The sequence below is a fragment of the Notolepis coatsorum genome (assembly GCF_963971535.1).
Source record: "Notolepis coatsorum genome assembly, chromosome: 6".
Taxonomy (NCBI): domain Eukaryota; kingdom Metazoa; phylum Chordata; class Actinopteri; order Aulopiformes; family Paralepididae; genus Notolepis; species Notolepis coatsorum.
In genome coordinates, this window is record NC_140170.1 from 5,815,453 (window position 1) to 5,840,247 (window position 24,795).

The 24,795-nt window shown below is 47.9% G+C and overlaps 1 protein-coding gene across 4 annotated transcripts in view; it reads left to right on the plus strand.

Annotated features, from left to right (window-relative positions):
- The window catches only part of sox13 (SRY-box transcription factor 13), a 124,820-nt gene that overhangs the window by 71,353 nt on the left and 28,672 nt on the right, over positions 1-24,795 (plus strand). For 3 of the 4 annotated variants that reach the window (XM_084317029.1, XM_084317028.1, XM_084317030.1), the window contains exons 6-10: positions 3,571-3,639; positions 6,380-6,494; positions 13,159-13,259; positions 15,328-15,493; positions 23,171-23,256. In XM_084317029.1, coding sequence (XP_084173155.1) covers positions 3,571-3,639; positions 6,380-6,494; positions 13,159-13,259; positions 15,328-15,493; positions 23,171-23,256 — 537 coding nt within the window. The remainder of the gene's footprint in view (positions 1-3,570; positions 3,640-6,379; positions 6,495-13,158; positions 13,260-15,327; positions 15,494-23,170; positions 23,257-24,795) is intronic. The other variant, XM_084317031.1, reaches the window with a different exon arrangement.

Consider the following 24,795-nt stretch of genomic DNA (forward strand, 5'->3'; position numbering starts at 1 on the left):
AGGGTTAGACAGTGGCTCAGGAGGTAGAGTGGTCGTCTGGTAATCAGAAGGTTAGGGTTAGACAGTGGCTCAGGAGGTAGAGTGGTCGTCTGGTAATTAGAAGGTTAGGGTTAGACAGTGGCTCAGGAGGTAGAGTGGTCGTCTGGTAATCGGAAGGTTAGGGTTAGACAGTGTCTCAGGAGGTAGAGCAGGTCGTCTGGTAATCAGAAGGTTAGGGTTAGACAGTGGCTCAGGAGGTAGAGCAGGTCGTCTGGTAATCAGAAGGTTAGGGTTAGACAGTGGCTCAGGAGGTAGAGCGGGTCGTCTGGTAATCAGAAGGTTAGGGTTAGACAGTGGCTCAGGAGGTAGAGCGGGTCGTCTGGTAATCAGAAGGTTAGGGTTAGACAGTGGCTCAGGAGGTAGAGCAGGTCGTCTGGTAATCAGAAGGTTAGGGTTAGACAGTGTCTCAGGAGGTAGAGCAGGTCGTCTGGTAATCGGAAGGTTAGGGTTAGACAGTGTCTCAGGAGGTAGAGCGGGTCGTCTGGTAATCCGAAGGTTAGGGTTAGACAGTGGCTCAGGAGGTAGAGAGGTCGTCTGGTAATCAGAAGGTTAGGTTAGACAGTGGCTCAGGAGGTAGAGCAGGTCGTCTGGTAATCAGAAGGTTAGGGTTAGACAGTGGCTCAGGAGGTAGAGCAGGTCGTCTGGTAATCAGAAGGTTAGGGTTAGACAGTGTCTCAGGAGGTAGAGCAGGTCGTCTGGTAATCAGAAGGTTAGGGTTAGACAGTGGCTCAGGAGGTAGAGCAGGTCGTCTGGTAATCAGAAGGTTAGGGTTAGACAGTGGCTCAGGAGGTAGAGTGGTCGTCTGGTAATCAGAAGGTTACTGTTAGACAGTGTCTCAGGAGGTAGAGCAGGTCGTCTGGTAATCAGAAGGTTAGGGTTAGACAGTGGCTCAGGAGGTAGAGCAGGTCGTCTGGTAATCAGAAGGTTAGGGTTAGACAGTGGCTCAGGAGGTAGAGCAGGTCGTCTGGTAATCAGAAGGTTAGGGTTAGACAGTGACTCAGGAGGTAGAGCAGGTCGTCTGGTAATCAGAAGGTTAGGGTTAGACAGTGGCTCAGGAGGTAGAGCAGGTCGTCTGGTAATCAGAAGGTTAGGGTTAGACAGTGGCTCAGGAGGTAGAGTGGTCGTCTGGTAATCAGAAGGTTAGGGTTAGACAGTGTCTCAGGAGGTAGAGCAGGTCGTCTGGTAATCAGAAGGTTAGGGTTAGACAGTGGCTCAGGAGGTAGAGTGGTCGTCTGGTAATCAGAAGGTTAGGGTTAGACAGTGGCTCAGGAGGTAGAGAGGTCGTCTGGTAATCAGAAGGTTAGGGTTAGACAGTGGCTCAGGAGGTAGAGCAGGTCATCTGGTAATCAGAAGGTTAGGGTTAGACAGTGGCTCAGGAGGTAGAGTGGTCGTCTGGTAATCAGAAGGTTAGGGTTAGACAGTGCGTCAGGAGGTAGAGAGGTCGTCTGGTAATCAGAAGGTTAGGGTTAGACAGTGGCTCAGGAGGTAGAGCAGGTCGTCTGGTAATCAGAAGGTTAGGGTTAGACCGTGGCTCAGGAGGTAGAGCGGGTCGTCTGGTAATCGGAAGGTTAGGGTTAGACAGTGGCTCAGGAGGTAGAGCAGGTCGTCTGGTAATCAGAAGGTTAGGGTTAGACAGTGGCTCAGGAGGTAGAGAGGTCGTCTGGTAATCAGAAGGTTAGGGTTAGACAGTGGCTCAGGAGGTAGAGCGGGTCGTCTGGTAATCAGAAGGTTAGGGTTACACAGTGGCTCAGGAGGTAGAGAGGTCGTCCGGTAATCAGAAGGTTAGGGTTAGACAGTGGCTCAGGAGGTAGAGCAGGTCGTCTGGTAATCCGAAGGTTAGGGTTAGACAGTGGCTCAGGAGGTAGAGAGGTCGTCTGGTAATCAGAAGGTTAGGGTTAGACAGTGGCTCAGGAGGTAGAGCAGGTCGTCTGGTAATCAGAAGGTTAGGGTTAGACAGTGGCTCAGGAGGTAGAGCAGGTCGTCTGGTAATCAGAAGGTTAGGGTTAGACAGTGTCTCAGGAGGTAGAGCAGGTCGTCTGGTAATCAGAAGGTTAGGGTTAGACAGTGGCTCAGGAGGTAGAGCAGGTCGTCTGGTAATCAGAAGGTTAGGGTTAGACAGTGGCTCAGGAGTTAGAGCGGGTCGTCTGGTAATCAGAAGGTTAGGGTTAGACAGTGGCTCAGGAGGTAGAGCAGGTCGTCTGGTAATCAGAAGGTTAGGGTTAGACAGTGGCTCAGGAGGTAGAGCGGGTCGTCTGGTAATCGGAAGGTTAGGGTTAGACAGTGGCTCAGGAGGTAGAGCAGGTCGTCTGGTAATCGGAAGGTTAGGGTTAGACAGTGGCTCAGGAGGTAGAGTGGTCGTCTGGTAATCTGAAGGTTAGGGTTAGACAGTGGCTCAGGAGGTAGAGAGGTCGTCTGGTAATCAGAAGGTTAGGGTTAGACAGTGGCTCAGGAGGTAGAGAGGTCGTCCGGTAATCAGAAGGTTAGGGTTAGACAGTGGCTCAGGAGGTAGAGCAGGTCGTCTGGTAATCGGAAGGTTAGGGTTAGACAGTGGCTCAGGAGGTAGAGCAGGTCGTCTGGTAATCAGAAGGTTAGGGTTAGACAGTGGCTCAGGAGGTAGAGCAGGTCGTCTGGTAATCAGAAGGTTAGGGTTAGACAGTGGCTCAGGAGGTAGAGAGGTCGTCTGGTAATCAGAAGGTTAGGGTTAGACAGTGGCTCAGGAGGTAGAGCAGGTCGTCTGGTAATCGGAAGGTTAGGGTTAGACAGTGGCTCAGGAGGTAGAGCAGGTCGTCTGGTAATCAGAAGGTTAGGGTTAGACAGTGGCTCAGGAGGTAGAGCAGGTCGTCTGGTAATCTGAAGGTTAGGGTTAGACAGTGGCTCAGGAGGTAGAGCAGGTCGTCTGGTAATCAGAAGGTTAGGGTTAGACAGTGGCTCAGGAGGTAGAGCAGGTCGTCTGGTAATCAGAAGGTTAGGGTTAGACAGTGGCTCAGGAGGTAGAGCAGGTCGTCTGGTAATCAGAAGGTTAGGGTTAGACAGTGGCTCAGGAGGTAGAGCAGGTCGTCTGGTAATCAGAAGGTTAGGGTTAGACAGTGGCTCAGGAGGTAGAACAGGACAACATAGGTTGTGTTTTATGGTGGGTTTGTCAGGGTTTGCACAAGGTCCTTGAAGTGCTTAAAGTGCTTGATTTTTTACCAAAAAAATTCAAGGCCTGTAATTCCTTGAAAACAGACAATTTTTTAACAATGTGCTTAAAAAGTCCTTGAAATTCAAATCAACCATTCGCATTGAAAGTTTTGTTCATCCATGATAAAATAGTTCTGAATCAAGAAAAAAAATCTAAAGTGTAACTAATTGTCGGAAATTGGTTTTAATCCATACATATTGGATCCATAAAAAACAGCATTTAAAAGTGAATTGTATCCTTTTAAAATGAAAAATAGTGCTTGGGAAAGTACTTGAAAGTCCTTTAATTTTATTTTGCAAGGTCTGTTGGAACCCTGGTTTGTGCTTTAAGGGGTGCTTGCTGTCTTCCAGATAGCCAAGCAGCAGCAGCAGTTGATCCAGCAGCAGCACAAGATCAACCTGCTTCAGCAGCAGATCCAGGTCAGTTCAGCTCTGGTGGTTTAGGTGGAAAATAACTTCGTTATCTAGTGCTGTCAGGCGATTAAAAAAATGTATCTAATTAATCACATTTTAATCGCATAATCATTTTATGCCTGATATTCTATATTCTATAATCATATTTCAAATTGCATGTGTCCGGGTGGCATAATTCTGTATCTACAAAAACCTTCTGTTTAATCATCTTCCATTTATTAATTTGCTTAGATTTTTCAGGTCTGGTCAATTTTAGCATGGTGTTATTCACAGTCAAAGATAAAAAAAAAATTATTGATAGTCTCATTTGGTTCATTACAATTTACTCAAGCCTAGTAACAGACACAGTATTTCTGACACTGGGAATACATTCCCTGAGATCCATAGATGTCCCTAGAATCAGATACCAAGAACGTGCAAATAGATCATATTAAAAATAAGTCTGTAAATGTGTATTATACGTACTTATGGAAGGAATGAGATAAAAAAATATATATAATTATTATTTTTATTTTTTTGTAATACATTTTTAGTAGGGATGCTCGATATTGGCTTTTTTACCGATACCGATATTCCGATATTGTCCAACTCTTAATTTCCGATACCGATACGATACCGATATCAACCGATACCGATATATGCAGGGTTTCCCCCCAAAAAAACGGAATAATTTCAGGTAACTAATAATTTCACTGGATGCATTCAAAAGGCTTTCTAAATGTAAGCATTATCTGTGCAAAATATGATAATTAAAAAAGTTAAAATTAACATACAAGTTGTTGAATTAAACCAACATGCATACTTTTGACAATAAATAAAATAAGAATTGGTTCTTACTTGCTTGCCTGGGTAAATAAAGGTTTACATTTTTCTTTTTTCTTTTTTTTTTCTTTTTTTTTTTTTGATACCGATATTTTACGATATCACATTTTACTGCCGATATCGGCCGATAATATCGGACATCCCTAATTTTTTGTTAATCTTCATAACGTGATAATTTGCTGTGTAATTAATTAATCTAATTAACGCGATAAACTGACAGCCCTAGTTTTATCTTGTGTGTAACGTCGCAGCTACCTGCTGTGTTTCCCTGTGTGTTTATATGGATTACCCACGGCCATCCCTAGTGTGTACTTCTGGAGAAATGACCTGTGACCCTAGGGTTGACCCGGAACCTCGCGGGTGTCCTTCTGAAATCACTACCGTCGTGAATCGCGTTCTATAACAAACGCAAAAGATGAATCCGATTTGGCTGGGAGGCCGGCAGGGCCGTCTTGACTGTATTCAAAGCTTGTTATTATCCGTCGTTTAATGTTCACGAAAACAGGAACTTCATGTATGATAATCATAGGAGAACGGCTGATGTTGACGAATGCACACTGTTATGACAGATAATGACAGAACTTGGATCAAAAGAAGTATTGGTAGAGAATATCAGCCTTTTTAGACTCTGTATTCTCTCTGACCTGTATTCTCTCTGTATTCTCTCTGACCTGTATTCTCTCTGTATTCTCTCTGTATTCTCTCTGACCTGTATTCTCTCTGTATTCTCTCTGTATTCTCTCTGACCTGTATTCTCTCTGTATTCTCTCTGTATTCTCTCTGTATTCTCTCTGTATTCTCTCTGACCTGTATTCTCTCTGACCTGTATTCTCTCTGTATTCTCTCTGTATTCTCTCTGTATTCTCTCTGACCTGTATTCTCTCTGTATTCTCTCTGTATTCTCTCTGACCTGTATTCTCTCTGTATTCTCTCTGTATTCTCTCTGACCTGTATTCTCTCTGTATTCTCTCTGTATTCTCTCTGTATTCTCTCTGTATTCTCTCTGACCTGTATTCTCTCTGTATTCTCTCTGTATTCTCTCTGTATTCTCTCTGACCTGTATTCTCTCTGACCTGTATTCTCTCTGTATTCTCTCTGACCTGTATTCTCTCTGTATTCTCTCTGTATTCTCTCTGACCTGTATTCTCTCTGACCTGTATTCTCTCTGTATTCTCTCTGGATTCTCTCTGTATTCTCTCTGTATTCTCTCTGACCTGTATTCTCTCTGTATTCTCTCTGTATTCTCTCTGACCTGTATTCTCTCTGACCTGTATTCTCTCTGACCTGTATTCTCTCTGACCTGTATTCTCTCTGTATTCTCTCTGACCTGTATTCTCTCTGACCTGTATTCTCTCTGTATTCTCTCTGTATTCTCTCTGTATTCTCTCTGACCTGTATTCTCTCTGTATTCTCTCTGGATTCTCTCTGTATTCTCTCTGACCTGTATTCTCTCTGACCTGTATTCTCTCTGGATTCTCTCTGTATTCTCTCTGTATTCTCTCTGTATTCTCTCTGACCTGTATTCTCTCTGGATTCTCTCTGTATTCTCTCTGACCTGTATTCTCTCTGACCTGTATTCTCTCTGGATTCTCTCTGTATTCTCTCTGACCTGTATTCTCTCTGACCTGTATTCTCTCTGGATTCTCTCTGACCTGTATTCTCTCTGACCTGTATTCTCTCTGTATTCTCTCTGACCTGTATTCTCCCTGTATTCTCTCTGACCTGTATTCTCTCTGTATTCTCTCTGTATTCTCTCTGTATTCTCTCTGACCTGTATTCTCTCTGTATTCTCTCTGGATTCTCTCTGTATTCTCTCTGTATTCTCTCTGACCTGTATTCTCTCTGTATTCTCTCTGTACTCTCTCTGGCCTGTCCTGCTCATTAGAAGGTATGTAAAGTTGCATGTTCCGTTGCCTTGTCCCAGCAGGTAAACATGCCCTATGTGATGATCCCGGCCTTCCACCCCAACGCCCAGCCCCTCCCAGTGACCGCTGACCCCCAGATGAATATGCCCCTGCAGCCAATCCCCTGCAAACCAGGTCAGTAAACGGCTATCCCCATGGCTTGGGGTCAGGGTACAGTTTTTTTTACAGTTACAGTATATACTGTATTGATTGATTGATTGACGTTTATTTCAAATATGCAACATAACAAACAAACATCAAGTACATATATAGCCTTAAGCCGTTCAAATAATAAATGTATATAAAAAATAACAAAGAACAAACAAAAAAGTCGAACAATTTTTTTTTAAAGTTTTTCTAAATGTATGCATAATATACTTTAAGATAAGACAACATGACACTGTTGCTGACAAGTTAAAATTATATCAATTATATAAAATGATATACATAATAAAACATTTTAACATTCAACTTTGCGTTTTCCAGAACAAACATGGCACCAAGTAGTAGTATCGGAGTGGTTGTATGCGTACATGAGCACAGTATCGGACCCCATACCTCTACTGGTATACGTACATCGGTATCGGTTAACTATGTATCCACACAGACAGTTAACATCATCACACGACCTCTTGCGAAGGAATTTCAGTGGCCAAAGATTAGTCAAATTACCTTTTGGATCGTGTGGTATGTTGTCTTGTGGTAAAGACCTGGACGTTTTCGGGTTATGTGGTATGTTTTCGGTTCGACTGTTGCCACTAATCTCATAATTGAACCGAGTTGTTTGGCTGCTTGTTCTCTTCAGAGCGTCTTCAGCTGCTTCAACTCAAGGTCTGCCTCGCGGAAACTATCTGTTAGAGACAGGAATTTAGACTACAGTTGAACAATACAGTGTGTGTAACATCCCACATAACACACACACATGTGCGTACAAATGAACTGGCTCAGCGAATGAATGGCTATTCAGTCAGTGTTTTAAAGATTGGCCTTGGAGTTTTGTAGGCTTGAACAGCTAGGAAACACAAGCTCGTCCATCGAAAGATGGATATCAACAAAGGTGGACACTGGATGTGTTAGGGTTAGGGTATAAAGATACCACTAGACCTATAGACCGGCAGGTTTAATACCACTAGACCTAGAGACTGGCAGGTTTAATGCCACTAGTCCTATAGACTGGCAGGTTTAATACCACTAGTCCTAGAGACTGGCAGGTTTAATACCACTAGACCTAGAGACTGGCAGGTTTAATGCCACTAGTCCTATAGACTGGCAGGTTTAATACCACTAGTCCTATAGACTGGCAGGTTTAATACCACTAGTCCTAGAGACTGGCAGGTTTAATACCACTAGTCCTAGAGACTGGCAGGTTTAATACCACTAGTCCTAGAGACCGGCAGGTTTAATACCACTAGTCCTAGAGACTGGCAGGTTTAATACCACTAGACCTAGAGACTGGCAGGTTTAATACCACTAGTCCTAGAGACCGGCAGGTTTGATGCCACTAGTCCTAGAGACCGGCAGGTTTAATACCACTAGTCCTATAGACTGGCAGGTTTGATGCCACTAGTCCTATAGACTGGCAGGTTTAATACCACTAGTCCTAGAGACTGGCAGGTTTAATGCCACTAGACCTAGAGACTGGCAGGTTTGATGCCACTAGTCCTAGAGACTGGCAGGTTTAATGCCACTAGTCCTAGAGACTGGCAGGTTTAATACCACTAGTCCTAGAGACTGGCAGGTTTGATGCCACTAGTCCTATAGACTGGCAGGTTTAATACCACTAGTCCTATAGACTGGCAGGTTTAATGCCACTAGTCCTAGAGACCGGCAGGTTTAATGCCGCTAGTCCTAGAGACCGGCAGGTTTGATGCCACTAGTCCTATAGACTGGCAGGTTTAATGCCACTAGTCCTAGAGACTGGCAGGTTTAATACCACTAGTCCTATAGACTGGCAGGTTTAATGCCACTAGTCCTAGAGACTGGCAGGTTTAATGCCACTAGTCCTATAGACTGGCAGGTTTGATGCCACTAGTCCTATAGACTGGCAGGTTTAATACCACTAGTCCTAGAGACCGGCAGGTTTAATACCACTAGTCCTATAGACTGGCAGGTTTAATACCACTAGTCCTAGAGACCGGCAGGTTTGATGCCACTAGTCCTAGAGACCGGCAGGTTTGATGCCACTAGTCCTATAGACTGGCAGGTTTAATGCCACTAGTCCTAGAGACCGGCAGGTTTAATGCCACTAGACCTAGAGACTGGCAGGTTTGATGCCACTAGTCCTATAGACTGGCAGGTTTAATACCACTAGTCCTATAGACTGGCAGGTTTAATGCCACTAGTCCTAGAGACTGGCAGGTTTGATGCCACTAGTCCTAGAGACTGGCAGGTTTAATACCACTAGACCTAGAGACTGGCAGGTTTGATACCACTAGTCCTAGAGACTGGCAGGTTTAATACCACTAGACCTAGAGACTGGCAGGTTTGATACCACTAGACCTAGAGACCGGCAGGTTTAATACCACTAGTCCTATAGACTGGCAGGTTTAATACCACTAGTCCTAGAGACTGGCAGGTTTAATGCCACTAGACCTAGAGACTGGCAGGTTTAATACCACTAGTCCTATAGACTGGCAGGTTTAATACCACTAGTCCTATAGACTGGCAGGTTTGATGCCACTAGTCCTATAGACTGGCAGGTTTAATACCACTAGTCCTAGAGACTGGCAGGTTTAATGCCACTAGTCCTATAGACTGGCAGGTTTGATGCCACTAGCCCTAGAGACTGGCAGGTTTAATACCACTAGTCCTAGAGACTGGCAGGTTTAATACCACTAGTCCTATAGACTGGCAGGTTTGATGCCACTAGTCCTATAGACTGGCAGGTTTAATACCACTAGTCCTAGAGACTGGCAGGTTTAATGCCACTAGACCTAGAGACTGGCAGGTTTGATGCCACTAGTCCTAGAGACTGGCAGGTTTAATACCACTAGTCCTATAGACTGGCAGGTTTAATGCCACTAGTCCTAGAGACTGGCAGGTTTAATGCCACTAGTCCTATAGACTGGCAGGTTTGATGCCACTAGTCCTATAGACTGGCAGGTTTAATACCACTAGTCCTAGAGACCGGCAGGTTTGATGCCACTAGTCCTAGAGACCGGCAGGTTTGATGCCACTAGTCCTATAGACTGGCAGGTTTAATGCCACTAGTCCTAGAGACCGGCAGGTTTAATGCCACTAGACCTAGAGACTGGCAGGTTTGATGCCACTAGTCCTATAGACTGGCAGGTTTAATACCACTAGTCCTATAGACTGGCAGGTTTAATACCACTAGTCCTAGAGACTGGCAGGTTTAATACCACTAGTCCTATAGACTGGCAGGTTTAATACCACTAGTCCTAGAGACTGGCAGGTTTAATACCACTAGACCTAGAGACTGGCAGGTTTGATACCACTAGTCCTAGAGACTGGCAGGTTTAATACCACTAGTCCTAGAGACCGGCAGGTTTAATGCCACTAGACCTAGAGACTGGCAGGTTTGATGCCACTAGTCCTATAGACTGGCAGGTTTAATACCACTAGTCCTATAGACTGGCAGGTTTAATACCACTAGTCCTAGAGACTGGCAGGTTTAATACCACTAGACCTAGAGACTGGCAGGTTTGATGCCACTAGACCTAGAGACTGGCAGGTTTGATACCACTAGACCTAGAGACCGGCAGGTTTAATACCACTAGTCCTAGAGACTGGCAGGTTTAATACCACTAGTCCTAGAGACTGGCAGGTTTAATACCACTAGACCTAGAGACTGGCAGGTTTAATGCCACTAGTCCTAGAGACTGGCAGGTTTAATACCACTAGACCTAGAGACTGGCAGGTTTAATACCACTAGACCTATAGACCGGCAGGTTTAATACCACTAGACCTAGAGACTGGCAGGTTTAATGCCACTAGTCCTAGAGACTGGCAGGTTTAATGCCACTAGACCTAGAGACCGGCAGGTTTAATACCACTAGTCCTAGAGACCGGCAGGTTTAATGCCACTAGACCTAGAGACTGGCAGGTTTAATGCCACTAGTCCTATAGACTGGCAGGTTTGATGCCACTAGTCCTATAGACCGGCAGGTTTGATGCCACTAGTCCTAGAGACTGGCAGGTTTAATACCACTAGTCCTAGAGACTGGCAGGTTTGATGCCACTAGTCCTATAGACTGGCAGGTTTAATACCACTAGTCCTAGAGACTGGCAGGTTTAATGCCACTAGACCTAGAGACTGGCAGGTTTAATGCCACTAGACCTAGAGACTGGCAGGTTTAATACCACTAGTCCTAGAGACTGGCAGGTTTAATGCCACTAGACCTAGAGACTGGCAGGTTTAATGCCACTAGACCTAGAGACTGGCAGGTTTGATGCCACTAGTCCTATAGACCGGCAGGTTTAATGCCACTAGTCCTATAGACCGGCAGGTTTGATGCCACTAGTCCTATAGACCGGCAGGTTTAATGCCACTAGACCTAGAGACTGGCAGGTTTAATGCCACTAGTCCTAGAGACTGGCAGGTTTGATGCCACTAGTCCTATAGACTGGCAGGTTTAATGCCACTAGTCCTAGAGACCGGCAGGTTTGATGCCACTAGTCCTAGAGACTGGCAGGTTTAATACCACTAGTCCTATAGACCGGCAGGTTTGATGCCACTAGTCCTAGAGACTGGCAGGTTTAATACCACTAGTCCTAGAGACTGGCAGGTTTGATGCCACTAGTCCTATAGACTGGCAGGTTTAATGCCACTAGTCCTATAGACTGGCAGGTTTGATGCCACTAGTCCTATAGACCGGCAGGTTTAATGCCACTAGTCCTAGAGACTGGCAGGTTTGATGCCACTAGTCCTATAGACCGGCAGGTTTAATACCACTAGTCCTATAGACTGGCAGGTTTGATGCCACTAGCCCTAGAGACTGGCAGGTTTAATGCCACTAGTCCTAGAGACCGGCAGGTTTGATGCCACTAGTCCTAGAGACCGGCAGGTTTAATGCCGCTAGTCCTATAGACCGGCAGGTTTAATACCACTAGTCCTATAGACCGGCAGGTTTAATGCCACTAGTCCTATAGACTGGCAGGTTTAATACCACTAGTCCTATAGACTGGCAGGTTTGATGCCACTAGTCCTAGAGACTGGCAGGTTTAATACCACTAGTCCTATAGACTGGCAGGTTTGATGCCACTAGTCCTATAGACCGGCAGGTTTAATGCCACTAGACCTAGAGACTGGCAGGTTTGATGCCACTAGTCCTATAGACCGGCAGGTTTAATGCCGCTAGTCCTATAGACTGGCAGGTTTGATGCCACTAGTCCTATAGACCGGCAGGTTTAATGCCACTAGTCCTAGAGACTGGCAGGTTTGATGCCACTAGTCCTATAGACCGACAGGTTTAATGCCACTAGACCTAGAGACTGGCAGGTTTGATGCCACTAGTCCTATAGACCGGCAGGTTTAATGCCACTAGACCTAGAGACTGGCAGGTTTGATGCCACTAGTCCTAGAGACCGGCAGGTTTAATGCCACTAGTCCTATAGAGCGGCAGGTTTGATGCCACTAGTCCTAGAGACTGGCAGGTTTAATACCACTAGTCCTAGAGACTGGCAGGTTTGATGCCACTAGCCCTAGAGACTGGCAGGTTTGATGCCACTAGTCCTAGAGACTGGCAGGTTTAATACCACTAGTCCTAGAGACTGGCAGGTTTGATGCCACTAGTCCTAGAGACCGGCAGGTTTAATGCCACTAGTCCTAGAGACCGGCAGGTTTAATGCCACTAGTCCTAGAGACTGGCAGGTTTGATGCCACTAGTCCTAGAGACTGGCAGGTTTAATACCACTAGTCCTAGAGACTGGCAGGTTTAATACCACTAGTCCTAGAGACTGGCAGGTTTGATGCCACTAGTCCTAGATACCGGCAGGTTTGATGCCACTAGTCCTATAGACTGGCAGGTTTAATACCACTAGTCCTAGAGACTGGCAGGTTTGATACCACTAGTCCTAGAGACTGGCAGGTTTAATACCACTAGTCCTAGAGACTGGCAGGTTTGATGCCACTAGTCCTAGATACCGGCAGGTTTGATGCCACTAGCCCTAGAGACTGGCAGGTTTGATGCCACTAGCCCTAGAGACTGGCAGGTTTGATGCCACTAGTCCTAGAGACTGGCAGGTTTGATGCCACTAGCCCTAGAGACTGGCAGGTTTGATGCCACTAGTCCTAGAGACTGGCAGGTTTGATGCCACCCCAGAGGAGGACAGACTTTGTTTGGTGTGTGAGCTAGAGGTGAAACTGAGAATGAGGTTTACCGTCTTGTCTACGAGGACGTAAGGGAAGTACATTTTAGTAAAATGTCCATTTATGTTCATTTTCTTGAGCAGGATGAATATGAACAACTTCAGTCGTGCTTCAGGAAGGGAACTGTTTTTTTGTAGCAGATTTTACTTGTCAAGCTTGGGAGAGAAGACACAATACTTTGTTTAAGACCGAGCTGTAGTCTGTATTTATGTAATCTGTATTTGGATGATTAAATGTACTGTGTAATGTAATAATGGAACACTGCTACAGTACTTTTGGGTCGGGCACTTTGTGTGCATGACACGTAAATAAAAGAATCAATCAATCAATCAGTTATTAGCAATATGATTTTTTTTAGACCAGGTGATACCACACTGGAATGTACAGGGCAGCAATTCATTTTTTGGTTTAATGATTACAAACTACGTAATGCATGAAAAATGTTTTAATACACTGAAATGTCGTCGTAAGGCCTTCTCTTCTACCGTCAAACAGCAGTGGACTATCCCATGCAACTGCTGCCCAACCCCCACTCCGCCCCCATCAAGAGGACGGGTGGTTCCTTCCGACAGGTATTTCCACGGCCGTTGCGGATCAATCCATTTTAGCGGGGGTGGCCTATACTTGTATTATACTATACCGTCGTACACTCTTCCCTACCTTCTGTTTTTACAAGGTGTTTTGGTATTATTTACCCATCTCAAACCCCGCCTTCTTCTCTTGATCCTCCAATCACAAAGAGGGCGGGGTTTGAGATGGGTCAATACTTATCCATGGGCTTTTCAATATTCTGAATTCATTTTAGCCCAACGTTCCAATTATTTGTAGCAACTAACTATATTCCCAAGATCCTCAGTGATGCCAAGTGTCTCTACCATAAAAGCCACAACTATTCCTTTTATCAGCTGGTGGTGATGAGTAACTCAAGTCGTTTGACTCGACTGCCACTTAAGTACAGTTTTGAAGTACTTGTACTTTTACTTCACTACATCCCAAAGGAAACATTGTACTTTTTACTCCACTGCATGTATCTGAAGCCATCAGTTACTAGTACTACTTATTTAGACAACAGTTTAGGATTACAAAATAATATTTGTATTACGGTTATATATACAGTAATGGACCTGAACCCCAAGCACTGGAATACACAAATATCATGTAAAATGCATACTTTTGATCAAATACTCTACTACTTTTACTGAAGTGGAATTTTGCGTATTTTATCTGGGTATGTCTACTTAAGTAAAGGAACTGTGTACTTTCTTCCGCCACTGCTGTGAGGAAAGCTGTGTTTTTAAAAACGAGCTTCATAAAAGATTTTACCATAATTCACACGGTGGCCATTTTGCTCTGATGTCACGCTGGGGTTGGGTTCCTCTACACCGTGTGAATAATGGTCAATAAACAAAGACACGTGGTGAGAGGCAAGTTCACCAGGAGGACAGCGTGTGACCGAAACCAGGCATCGAATAATATTATTACCTAATAATATTATGGAATAGTATTTTATATTATACATTCATACATGAAAAACAACGTCTCGTTAAATAACCAGTTCATGCCTAGGTGAGCTCCACTGAAGTGTCTTCTAGGAGGAAAGATGAGATAAGATATTCCTTTATTGATCCCCTTGGGGAAATTCAGGCATCATAGCAGGAGGGGGGGGGGGTACAGGTAGTAGAAGACATACAGGTACAGGTCACAGAATTATAGTACAGTGGAGAAGTAAAAATAGAATAAAAAGGCAGTGTAAACTTTATACAATATAATTAACTCTGGACATGCGCATATGGGCAAGAAGGTGCGAGTTGTGGGTATGTATGCCCTCTCATAAACACAATAAATATAGTTACAATATATAATCTAAATCTAATATATAATCTAATGCTAAAAATGCTAAATGCTAAATATTATGCTCTGGTGTAGTATACAGTATTCACGTAAGGTGCGGTATGCATAAGGTAAGTATACTATTGTCCTTGTAGGTGGGAGTCAGCTACTACTGTAGGTTCCTAGTAGTTGGATATCCCTGCCCACTGGTGTGTGTGTGTGTGTGTGTGTGTGTGTGTGTGTGTGTGTGTGTGTGTGTGTGTGTGTGTGTGTGTGTGTGTGTGTGTGTGTGTGTGTGTGTGTGTGTGTGTGTGTGTGTGTGTGTGTGTGTGTGTGTGTGTGTGTGTGTGTGTGTGTGTGTGTGTGTGTGTGTGTGTGTGTGTGTGTGTGTGTGTGTGTGTGTGTGTGTGCGTGTGCATATGGAAGCCCTCTGCGTCAAGATGACAATGAATATGTGAGGTGACTGGGATGGCAAACACAGCACATACCACACCCCTGTCCACAATAGCTGTGGTTGTTGTGCAGTGCTCTGCGCTGCTGGTTCTCAAGTAAGAGTAAAGCCAACAACTTAACAGACAAAGGGAAGAGGAAAGAGTGAATGAAAGACGAGACAAAAGACAAAGGTGTGAGTGATCTGCTCTGCCGCCAGATCTGTCACGTATAACCCTAACCTTGCAGTACAGTACACACCCTTTTCTCTGTGTGTGTGTGTGTGTGTGTGCGGCGTGCGTGCGTGTATATGTACACGCGAGTAGTGTGCGTCACGGACCACACCCTGATCATCTGCCGTTGCCGTGTGATTGTGTGCAGGAAGCCAGTCAGCCCTTGAACCTGACCTCCAAGCCCAAGGGCCTGGAGCTGGGGAAGACGCCCAGCCCGCAGGGCTTCGACCTGGGCCCGCTGCCGCCGCAGGGGGCCTACAGACCCAGGGACATCCAGAGAGAGCTGTCGCACAACAGTCCCCCCCGGACCCTGAGTGAGTCGCTGTTCCTCGCAGAGCTGCTGACACTAGAGCTGCTGACACTAGAGCTGCTGCTGACACTAGAGCTGCTGACACTAGAGCTGCTGACACTAGAGCTGCTGCTGACACTAGAGCTGCTGACACTAGAGCTGCTGACACTAGAGCTGCTGCTGACACTAGAGCTGCTGACACTAGAGCTGCTGACACTAGAGCTGCTGCTGACACTAGAGCTGCTGACACTAGAGCTGCTGACACTAGAGCTGCTGACACTAGAGCTGCTGCTGACACTAGAGCTGCTGACACTAGAGCTGCTGCTGACACTAGAGCTGCTGACACTAGAGCTGCTGCTGACACTAGAGCTGCTGCTGACACTAGAGCTGCTGACACTAGAGCTGCTGCTGACACTAGAGCTGCTGCTGACACTAGAGCTGCTGCTGACACTAGAGCTGCTGACACTAGAGCTGCTGCTGACACTAGAGCTGCTGACACTAGAGCTGCTGCTGACACTAGAGCTGCTGCTGACACTAGAGCTGCTGACACTAGAGCTGCTGACACTAGAGCTGCTGACACCAGAGCTGCTGCTGACACTAGAGCTGCTGACACTAGAGCTGCTGACACTAGAGCTGCTGACACTAGAGCTGCTGCTGACACTAGAGCTGCTGACACTAGAGCTGCTGACACTAGAGCTGCTGACACTAGAGCTGCTGACACTAGAGCTGCTGCTGACACTAGAGCTGCTGACACTAGAGCTGCTGACACTAGAGCTGCTGACACTAGAGCTGCTGACACTAGAGCTGCTGCTGACACTAGAGCTGCTGCTGACACTAGAGCTGCTGCTGACACTAGAGCTGCTGCTGACACTAGAGCTGCTGCTGACACTAGAGCTGCTGACACTAGAGCTGCTGACACTAGAGCTGCTGACACTAGAGCTGCTGACACTAGAGCTGCTGCTGACACTAGAGCTGCTGACACTAGAGCTGCTGACACTAGAGCTGCTGCTGACACTAGAGCTGCTGCTGACACTAGAGCTGCTGACACTAGAGCTGCTGCTGACACTAGAGCTGCTGACACTAGAGCTGCTGCTGACACTAGAGCTGCTGACACTAGAGCTGCTGACACTAGAGCTGCTGCTGACACTAGAGCTGCTGCTGACACTAGAGCTGCTGCTGACACTAGAGCTGCTGACACTAGAGCTGCTGCTGACACTAGAGCTGCTGCTGACACTAGAGCTGCTGCTGACACTAGAGCTGCTGCTGACACTAGAGCTGCTGACACTAGAGCTGCTGACACTAGAGCTGCTGCTGACACTAGAGCTGCTGCTGACACTAGAGCTGCTGACACTAGAGCTGCTGCTGACACTAGAGCTGCTGACACTAGAGCTGCTGCTGACACTAGAGCTGCTGACACTAGAGCTGCTGCTGACACTAGAGCTGCTGACACTAGAGCTGCTGCTGACACTAGAGCTGCTGACACTAGAGCTGCTGACACTAGAGCTGCTGACACTAGAGCTGCTGACACTAGAGCTGCTGACACTAGAGCTGCTGCTGACACTAGAGCTGCTGACACTAGAGCTGCTGACACTAGAGCTGCTGCTGACACTAGAGCTGCTGCTGACACTAGAGCTGCTGCTGACACTAGAGCTGCTGACACTAGAGCTGCTGCTGACACTAGAGCTGCTGCTGACACTAGAGCTGCTGACACTAGAGCTGCTGACACTAGAGCTGCTGACACTAGAGCTGCTGCTGACACTAGAGCTGCTGACACTAGAGCTGCTGCTGACACTAGAGCTGCTGCTGACACTAGAGCTGCTGACACTAGAGCTGCTGACACTAGAGCTGCTGACACTAGAGCTGCTGACACTAGAGCTGCTGCTGACACTAGAGCTGCTGACACTAGAGCTGCTGCTGACACTAGAGCTGCTGACACTAGAGCTGCTGCTGACACTAGAGCTGCTGACACTAGAGCTGCTGCTGACACTAGAGCTGCTGCTGACACTAGAGCTGCTGACACTAGAGCTGCTGACACTAGAGCTGCTGACACTAGAGCTGCTGCTGACACTAGAGCTGCTGCTGACACTAGAGCTGCTGACACTAGAGCTGCTGACACTAGAGCTGCTGACACTAGAGCTGCTGCTGACACTAGAGCTGCTGACACTAGAGCTGCTGCTGACACTAGAGCTGCTGCTGACACTAGAGCTGCTGCTGACACTAGAGCTGCTGCTGACACTAGAGCTGCTGCTGACACTAGAGCTGCTGACACTAGAGCTGCTGACACTAGAGCTGCTGACACTAGAGCTGCTGACACTAGAGCTGCTGCTGACACTAGAGCTGCTGCTGACACTAGAGCTGCTGACACTAGAGCTGCTGCTGACACTAGAGCTGCTGACACTAGAGCTGCTGACACTAGAGCTGCTGACACTAGAGCTGCTGCTGACACTAGAGCTGCTGACACTAGAGCTGCTGCTGACACTAGAGCTGCTGACACTAGAGCTGCTGACACTAGAGCTGCTGCTGACACTAGAGCTGCTGCTGACACTAGAGCTGCTGACACTAGAGCTGCTGCTGACACTAGAGCTGCTGCTGACACTAGAGCTGCTGACACTAGAGCTGCTGCTGACACTAGAGCTGCTGACACTAGAGCTGCTGACACTAGAGCTGCTGACACTAGAGCTGCTGCTGACACTAGAGCTGCTGACACTAGAGCTGCTGCTGACACTAGAGCTGCTGCTGACACTAGAGCTGCTGCTGACACTAGAGCTGCTGACACTAGAGCTGCTGCTGACACTAGAGCTGCTGCTGACACTAGAGCTGCTGCTGACACTAGAGCTGCTGACACTAGAGCTGCTGACACTAGAGCTGCTGACACTAGAGCTGCTGACACTAGAGCTGCTGCTGACACTAGAGCTGCTGACACTAGAGCTGCTGCTGACACTAGAGCTGCTGACACTAGAGCTGCTGACACTAGAGCTGCTGCTGACACTAGAGCTGCTGACACTAGAGCTGCTGACACTAGAGCTGCTGCTGACACTAGAGCTGCTGACACTAGAGCTGCTGACACTAGAGCTGCTGCTGACACTAGAGCTGCTGCTGACACTAGAGCTGCTGCTGACACTAGAGCTGCTGACACTAGAGCTGCTGACACTAGAGCTGCTGACACTAGAGCTGCTGCTGACACTAGAGCTGCTGACACTAGAGCTGCTGCTGACACTAGAGCTGCTGCTGACACTAGAGCTGCTGACACTAGAGCTGCTGACACTAGAGCTGCTGACACTAGAGCTGCTGACACTAGAGCTGCTGACACTAGAGCTGCTGACACTAGAGCTGCTGCTGACACTAGAGCTGCTGCTGACACTAGAGCTGCTGCTGACACTAGAGCTGCTGCTGACACTAGAGCTGCTGCTGACACTAGAGCTGCTGACACTAGAGCTGCTGACACTAGAGCTGCTGCTGACACTAGAGCTGCTGACACTAGAGCTGCTGACACTAGAGCTGCTGCTGACACTAGAGCTGCTGCTGACACTAGAGCTGCTGCTGACACTAGAGCTGCTGACACTAGAGCTGCTGACACTAGAGCTGCTGACACTAGAGCTGCTGCTGACACTAGAGCTGCTGCTGACACTAGAGCTGCTGCTGACACTAGAGCTGCTGACACTAGAGCTGCTGCTGACACTAGAGCTGCTGCTGACACTAGAGCTGCTGACACTAGAGCTGCTGACACTAGAGCTGCTGACACTAGAGCTGCTGACACTAGAGCTGCTGACACTAGAGCTGCTGCTGACACTAGAGCTGCTGACACTAGAGCTGCTGCTGACACTAGAGCTGCTGACACTAGAGCTGCTGACACTAGAGCTGCTGCTGACACTAGAGCTGCTGCTGACACTAGAGCTGCTGACACTAGAGCTGCTGACACTAGAGCTGCTGCTGACACTAGAGCTGCTGACACTAGAGCTGCTGCTGACACTAGAGCTGCTGACACTAGAGCTGCTGACACTAGAGCTGCTGCTGACACTAGAGCTGCTGCTGACACTAGAGCTGCTGCTGACACTAGAGCTGCTGCTGACACTAGAGCTGCTGCTGACACTAGAGCTGCTGACACTAGAGCTGCTGACACTAGAGCTGCTGACACTAGAGCTGCTGCTGACACTAGAGCTGCTGCTGACACTAGAGCTGCTGCTGACACTAGAGCTGCTGCTGACACTAGAGCTGCTGACACTAGAGCTGCTGCTGACACTAGAGCTGCTGACACTAGAGCTGCTGACACTAGAGCTGCTGACACTAGAGCTGCTGACACTAGAGCTGCTGCTGACACTAGAGCTGCTGACACTAGAGCTGCTGACACTAGAGCTGCTGACACTAGAGCTGCTGCTGACACTAGAGCTGCTGCTGACACTAGAGCTGCTGACACTAGAGCTGCTGCTGACACTAGAGCTGCTGACACTAGAGCTGCTGACACTAGAGCTGCTGCTGACACTAGAGCTGCTGCTGACACTAGAGCTGCTGCTGACACTAGAGCTGCTGCTGACACTAGAGCTGCTGCTGACACTAGAGCTGCTGCTGACACTAGAGCTGCTGACACTAGAGCTGCTGCTGACACTAGAGCTGCTGACACTAGAGCTGCTGACACTAGAGCTGCTGACACTAGAGCTGCTGACACTAGAGCTGCTGCTGACACTAGAGCTGCTGACACTAGAGCTGCTGCTGACACTAGAGCTGCTGCTGACACTAGAGCTGCTGACACTAGAGCTGCTGACACTAGAGCTGCTGCTGACACTAGAGCTGCTGACACTAGAGCTGCTGCTGACACTAGAGCTGCTGCTGACACTAGAGCTGCTGACACTAGAGCTGCTGCTGACACTAGAGCTGCTGCTGACACTAGAGCTGCTGCTGACACTAGAGCTGCTGCTGACACTAGAGCTGCTGACACTAGAGCTGCTGACACTAGAGCTGCTGACACTAGAGCTGCTGCTGACACTAGAGCTGCTGACACTAGAGCTGCTGCTGACACTAGAGCTGCTGCTGACACTAGAGCTGCTGCTGACACTAGAGCTGCTGACACTAGAGCTGCTGCTGACACTAGAGCTGCTGACACTAGAGCTGCTGACACTAGAGCTGCTGACACTAGAGCTGCTGCTGACACTAGAGCTGCTGACACTAGAGCTGCTGACACTAGAGCTGCTGACACTAGAGCTGCTGACACTAGAGCTGCTGCTGACACTAGAGCTGCTGCTGACACTAGAGCTGCTGCTGACACTAGAGCTGCTGCTGACACTAGAGCTGCTGACACTAGAGCTGCTGCTGACACTAGAGCTGCTGACACTAGAGCTGCTGCTGACACTAGAGCTGCTGACACTAGAGCTGCTGACACTAGAGCTGCTGCTGACACTAGAGCTGCTGCTGACACTAGAGCTGCTGACACTAGAGCTGCTGCTGACACTAGAGCTGCTGACACTAGAGCTGCTGCTGACACTAGAGCTGCTGCTGACACTAGAGCTGCTGCTGACACTAGAGCTGCTGCTGACACTAGAGCTACTAGAGCTGCTGACACTAGAGCTGCTGACACTAGAGCTGCTGACACTAGAGCTGCTGCTGACACTAGAGCTGCTGACACTAGAGCTGCTGCTGACACTAGAGCTGCTGACACTAGAGCTGCTGACACTAGAGCTGCTGACACTAGAGCTGCTGCTGACACTAGAGCTGCTGACACTAGAGCTGCTGACACTAGAGCTGCTGACACTAGAGCTGCTGCTGACACTAGAGCTGCTGACACTAGAGCTGCTGCTGACACTAGAGCTGCTGCTGACACTAGAGCTGCTGACACTAGAGCTGCTGACACTAGAGCTGCTGACACTAGAGCTGCTGACACTAGAGCTGCTGCTGACACTAGAGCTGCTGACACTAGAGCTGCTGCTGACACTAGAGCTGCTGACACTAGAGCTGCTGACACTAGAGCTGCTGCTGACACTAGAGCTGCTGACACTAGAGCTGCTGACACTAGAGCTGCTGACACTAGAGCTGCTGCTGACACTAGAGCTGCTGACACTAGAGCTGCTGACACTAGAGCTGCTGACACTAGAGCTGCTGCTGACACTAGAGCTGCTGACACTAGAGCTGCTGCTGACACTAGAGCTGCTGACACTAGAGCTGCTGCTGACACTAGAGCTGCTGCTGACACTAGAGCTGCTGCTGACACTAGAGCTGCTGACACTAGAGCTGCTGACACTAGAGCTGCTGACACTAGAGCTGCTGACACTAGAGCTGCTGACACTAGAGCTGCTGCTGACACTAGAGCTGCTGCTGACACTAGAGCTGCTGACACTAGAGCTGCTGACACTAGAGCTGCTGACACTAGAGCTGCTGCTGACACTAGAGCTGCTGCTGACACTAGAGCTGCTGCTGACACTAGAGCTGCTGCTGACACTAGAGCTGCTGACACTAGAGCTGCTGCTGACACTAGAGCTGCTGCTGACACTAGAGCTGCTGACACTAGAGCTGCTGCTGACACTAGACACCTATTGCCAGCAAGTTAGCAAAGTGTAACATAATGTTTATATCTTATTTAGTGCTGTCAATCGATTGAAATATTTAATCTGATTAATCGCATGATTGTCCATAGTTAACTCGCGATTAATCGCAAATTAATCGCATTTTTATTAAAAAAGATTTTTATCTACCTTAAACGGATCTTTTTCAAGTTCCAAGTTTTAATGCTCTTATCAACATGAGAGTCAACAAATGCTTGCTTTATGCAGCCATTTAACACAAAAGGATGACCCTCATGCATTGCAAATTTGCATCGAATTCAAAACAGAGTGATGCACAAAATAACTTAAAAGAAAATAATCATTTAAAACGATGAATAAAGTGTGCATGAAATAATAGGGGGAAGAAAACGTTAGGAACTTGTTACATTCACCCACACAAGGGCTGAGGACTCACACCCCCCCTCTCTCTCTCACACACACTCTCCCAGCTCTGTTTCTCTCTTGCCCCTTCCTCATCTCTCCCCCCTCATCTCTCTCTCTCTCTCTCTCTCTCTCTCTCTATCTCTCACACACACACACACACACACACACACACACACACACACACACACACACACACACACACACCTACACACCTACACACCTACACACACACACACACACACACACACTTTGAGTCAGAAACAAACATAGTATCAATGAGAGTATCGATAATACACCTGAGTGAAGTCTAGTAAAAAAAAATTAAAATTAAATCTTTTATTTTTCTAAAAAGTTAATCGTGAGTTAAAAAAATAGTGGCGTTAATAGAATTGTGCGTTAATGCCGCGTTAACTTTAACAGCCTCTTATTATAATGTGCTTTGATGACATACAATACCATTATCTCACTCTCTCTCTCTCCCCCTTTCCCCCCCTATCTCTCCGTCTCTCCCCCCCTCTCCCTCTCTCCCCCCCCCCTCTCTCCCCCCTCCCTCTCTCTCCTCTCTCTCTCCCCCCTCCCTCTCTCTCCCCCCTCTCCCTCTCCCTCTCTGTCTCTCTCCTCCCTCCTCCCTCTCTCTCCTCCCTCCCCCCTCTCTCCCCCCCCTCTCTCCTCTCTCCCCCCTCTCTCTCCTCCCCCCTCTCCCCCCTCTCTCTCCTCCCCCCTCTCTCCTCTCCCCCCCCTCTCTCTCCCCCCCTCTCCATCCCCCCTCTCTCCCCCCCCCCCTCTAGGTTTCCTAGGAGAAGGGGACGTAGTAACCCAGGCCATCCATGATGCCCAGCAGCTGCTGAGGAGTCACGGGACGGGTGGCAAGATGGTGAGACATGACCCCACGCTGCCCCTAGAGGCGGCTCACAGGCATGGCACTTTGCATCTACGATGTTGTTTACACATATAACTGACATCGCTTCTCTTGACATGGTACTTTACTACTTCCTAATTACCATAACAAACAGTTGGTACTATTACATCTACATTTAGCCATGCTGATAATAACCTGCTCATAAAGGTTTGTGATTGTAATTTGCCGCCAACTGTCCACTGAACAAAGGGTCATCTGGCTACTGAGACACACACACACACACACACACACACACACACACACACACACACACACACACACACACACACACACACTCCCACGTACACACACACACACACACGCAAGGGTTCTTGGCATGGGTCAGGGTCAGGTTTAGGGTTACAGGAAGCTGTGATCTTACTGTGACTGTTGGAGGCTAGAGAACGTCTCAGTTGTAGAACACACACACATGCACACACACACACACACACTCTCACACACACACACACACACACACACACACACACACACACACACACACACACACACACACACACACACACACACACTTAAGCCTCAGAGAATGTCTCAGCCATGTCCTTCGCCACAGCTGTTGTACATTCACAAGCCACAGAGAGCTACAATTGGCTTTGTGCTAAAGCCACCTTTGTCCGGATCACCTCCTCTCCTCCTCTATCTGTCCTCTCTCTCTCTTTGTCCTCCTCTCCTCCTCTATCTGTCCTCTCTCTCTCTTTGTCCTCCTCTCCTCCTCTCTCTCTCTCTCTCTTTGTCCTCCTCTCCTCCTCTATCTGTCCTCTCTCTCTCTTTGTCCTCCTCTCCTCCTCTATCTGTCCTCTCTCTCTCTTTGTCCTCCTCTCCTCCTCTATCTGTCCTCTCTCTCTCTTTGTCCTCCTCTCCTCCTCTATCTGCCCTCTCTCTCTTTGTCCTCCTCTCCTCCTCTATCTGCCCTCTCTCTCTTTGTCCTCCTCTCCTCTCTCTCTCTCTCTCTTTGTCCTCCTCTCCTCTCTCTCTCTCTCTCTTTGTCCTCCTCTCCTCCTCTATCTCTCTCTCTCTCTTTGTCCTCCTCTCCTCCTCTATCTGTCCTCTCTCTCTCTCTTTGTCCTCCTCTCCTCCTCTATCTGTCCTCTCTCTCTTTGTCCTCCTCTATCTGTCCTCTCTCTCTCTCTCTCTCTCTTTGTCCTCCTCTCCTCCTCTATCTGCCCTCTCTCTCTCTCTCTGTCCTCCTCTCCTCCTCTATCTGTCCTCTCTCTCTCTGTCCTCCTCTCCTCCTCTATCTGCCCTCTCTCTCTCTCTTTGTCCTCCTCTCCTCCTCTATCTGTCCTCTCTCTCTCTTTGTCCTCCTCTCCTCCTCTATCTGTCCTCTCTCTCTCTTTGTCCTCCTCTCCTCCTCTATCTGTCCTCTCTCTCTCTCTTTGTCCTCCTCTCCTCCTCTATCTGTCCTCTCTCTCTCTTTGTCCTCCTCTCCTCCTCTATCTGTCCTCTCTCTCTCTTTGTCCTCCTCTCCTCCTCTATCTGTCCTCTCTCTCTCTTTGT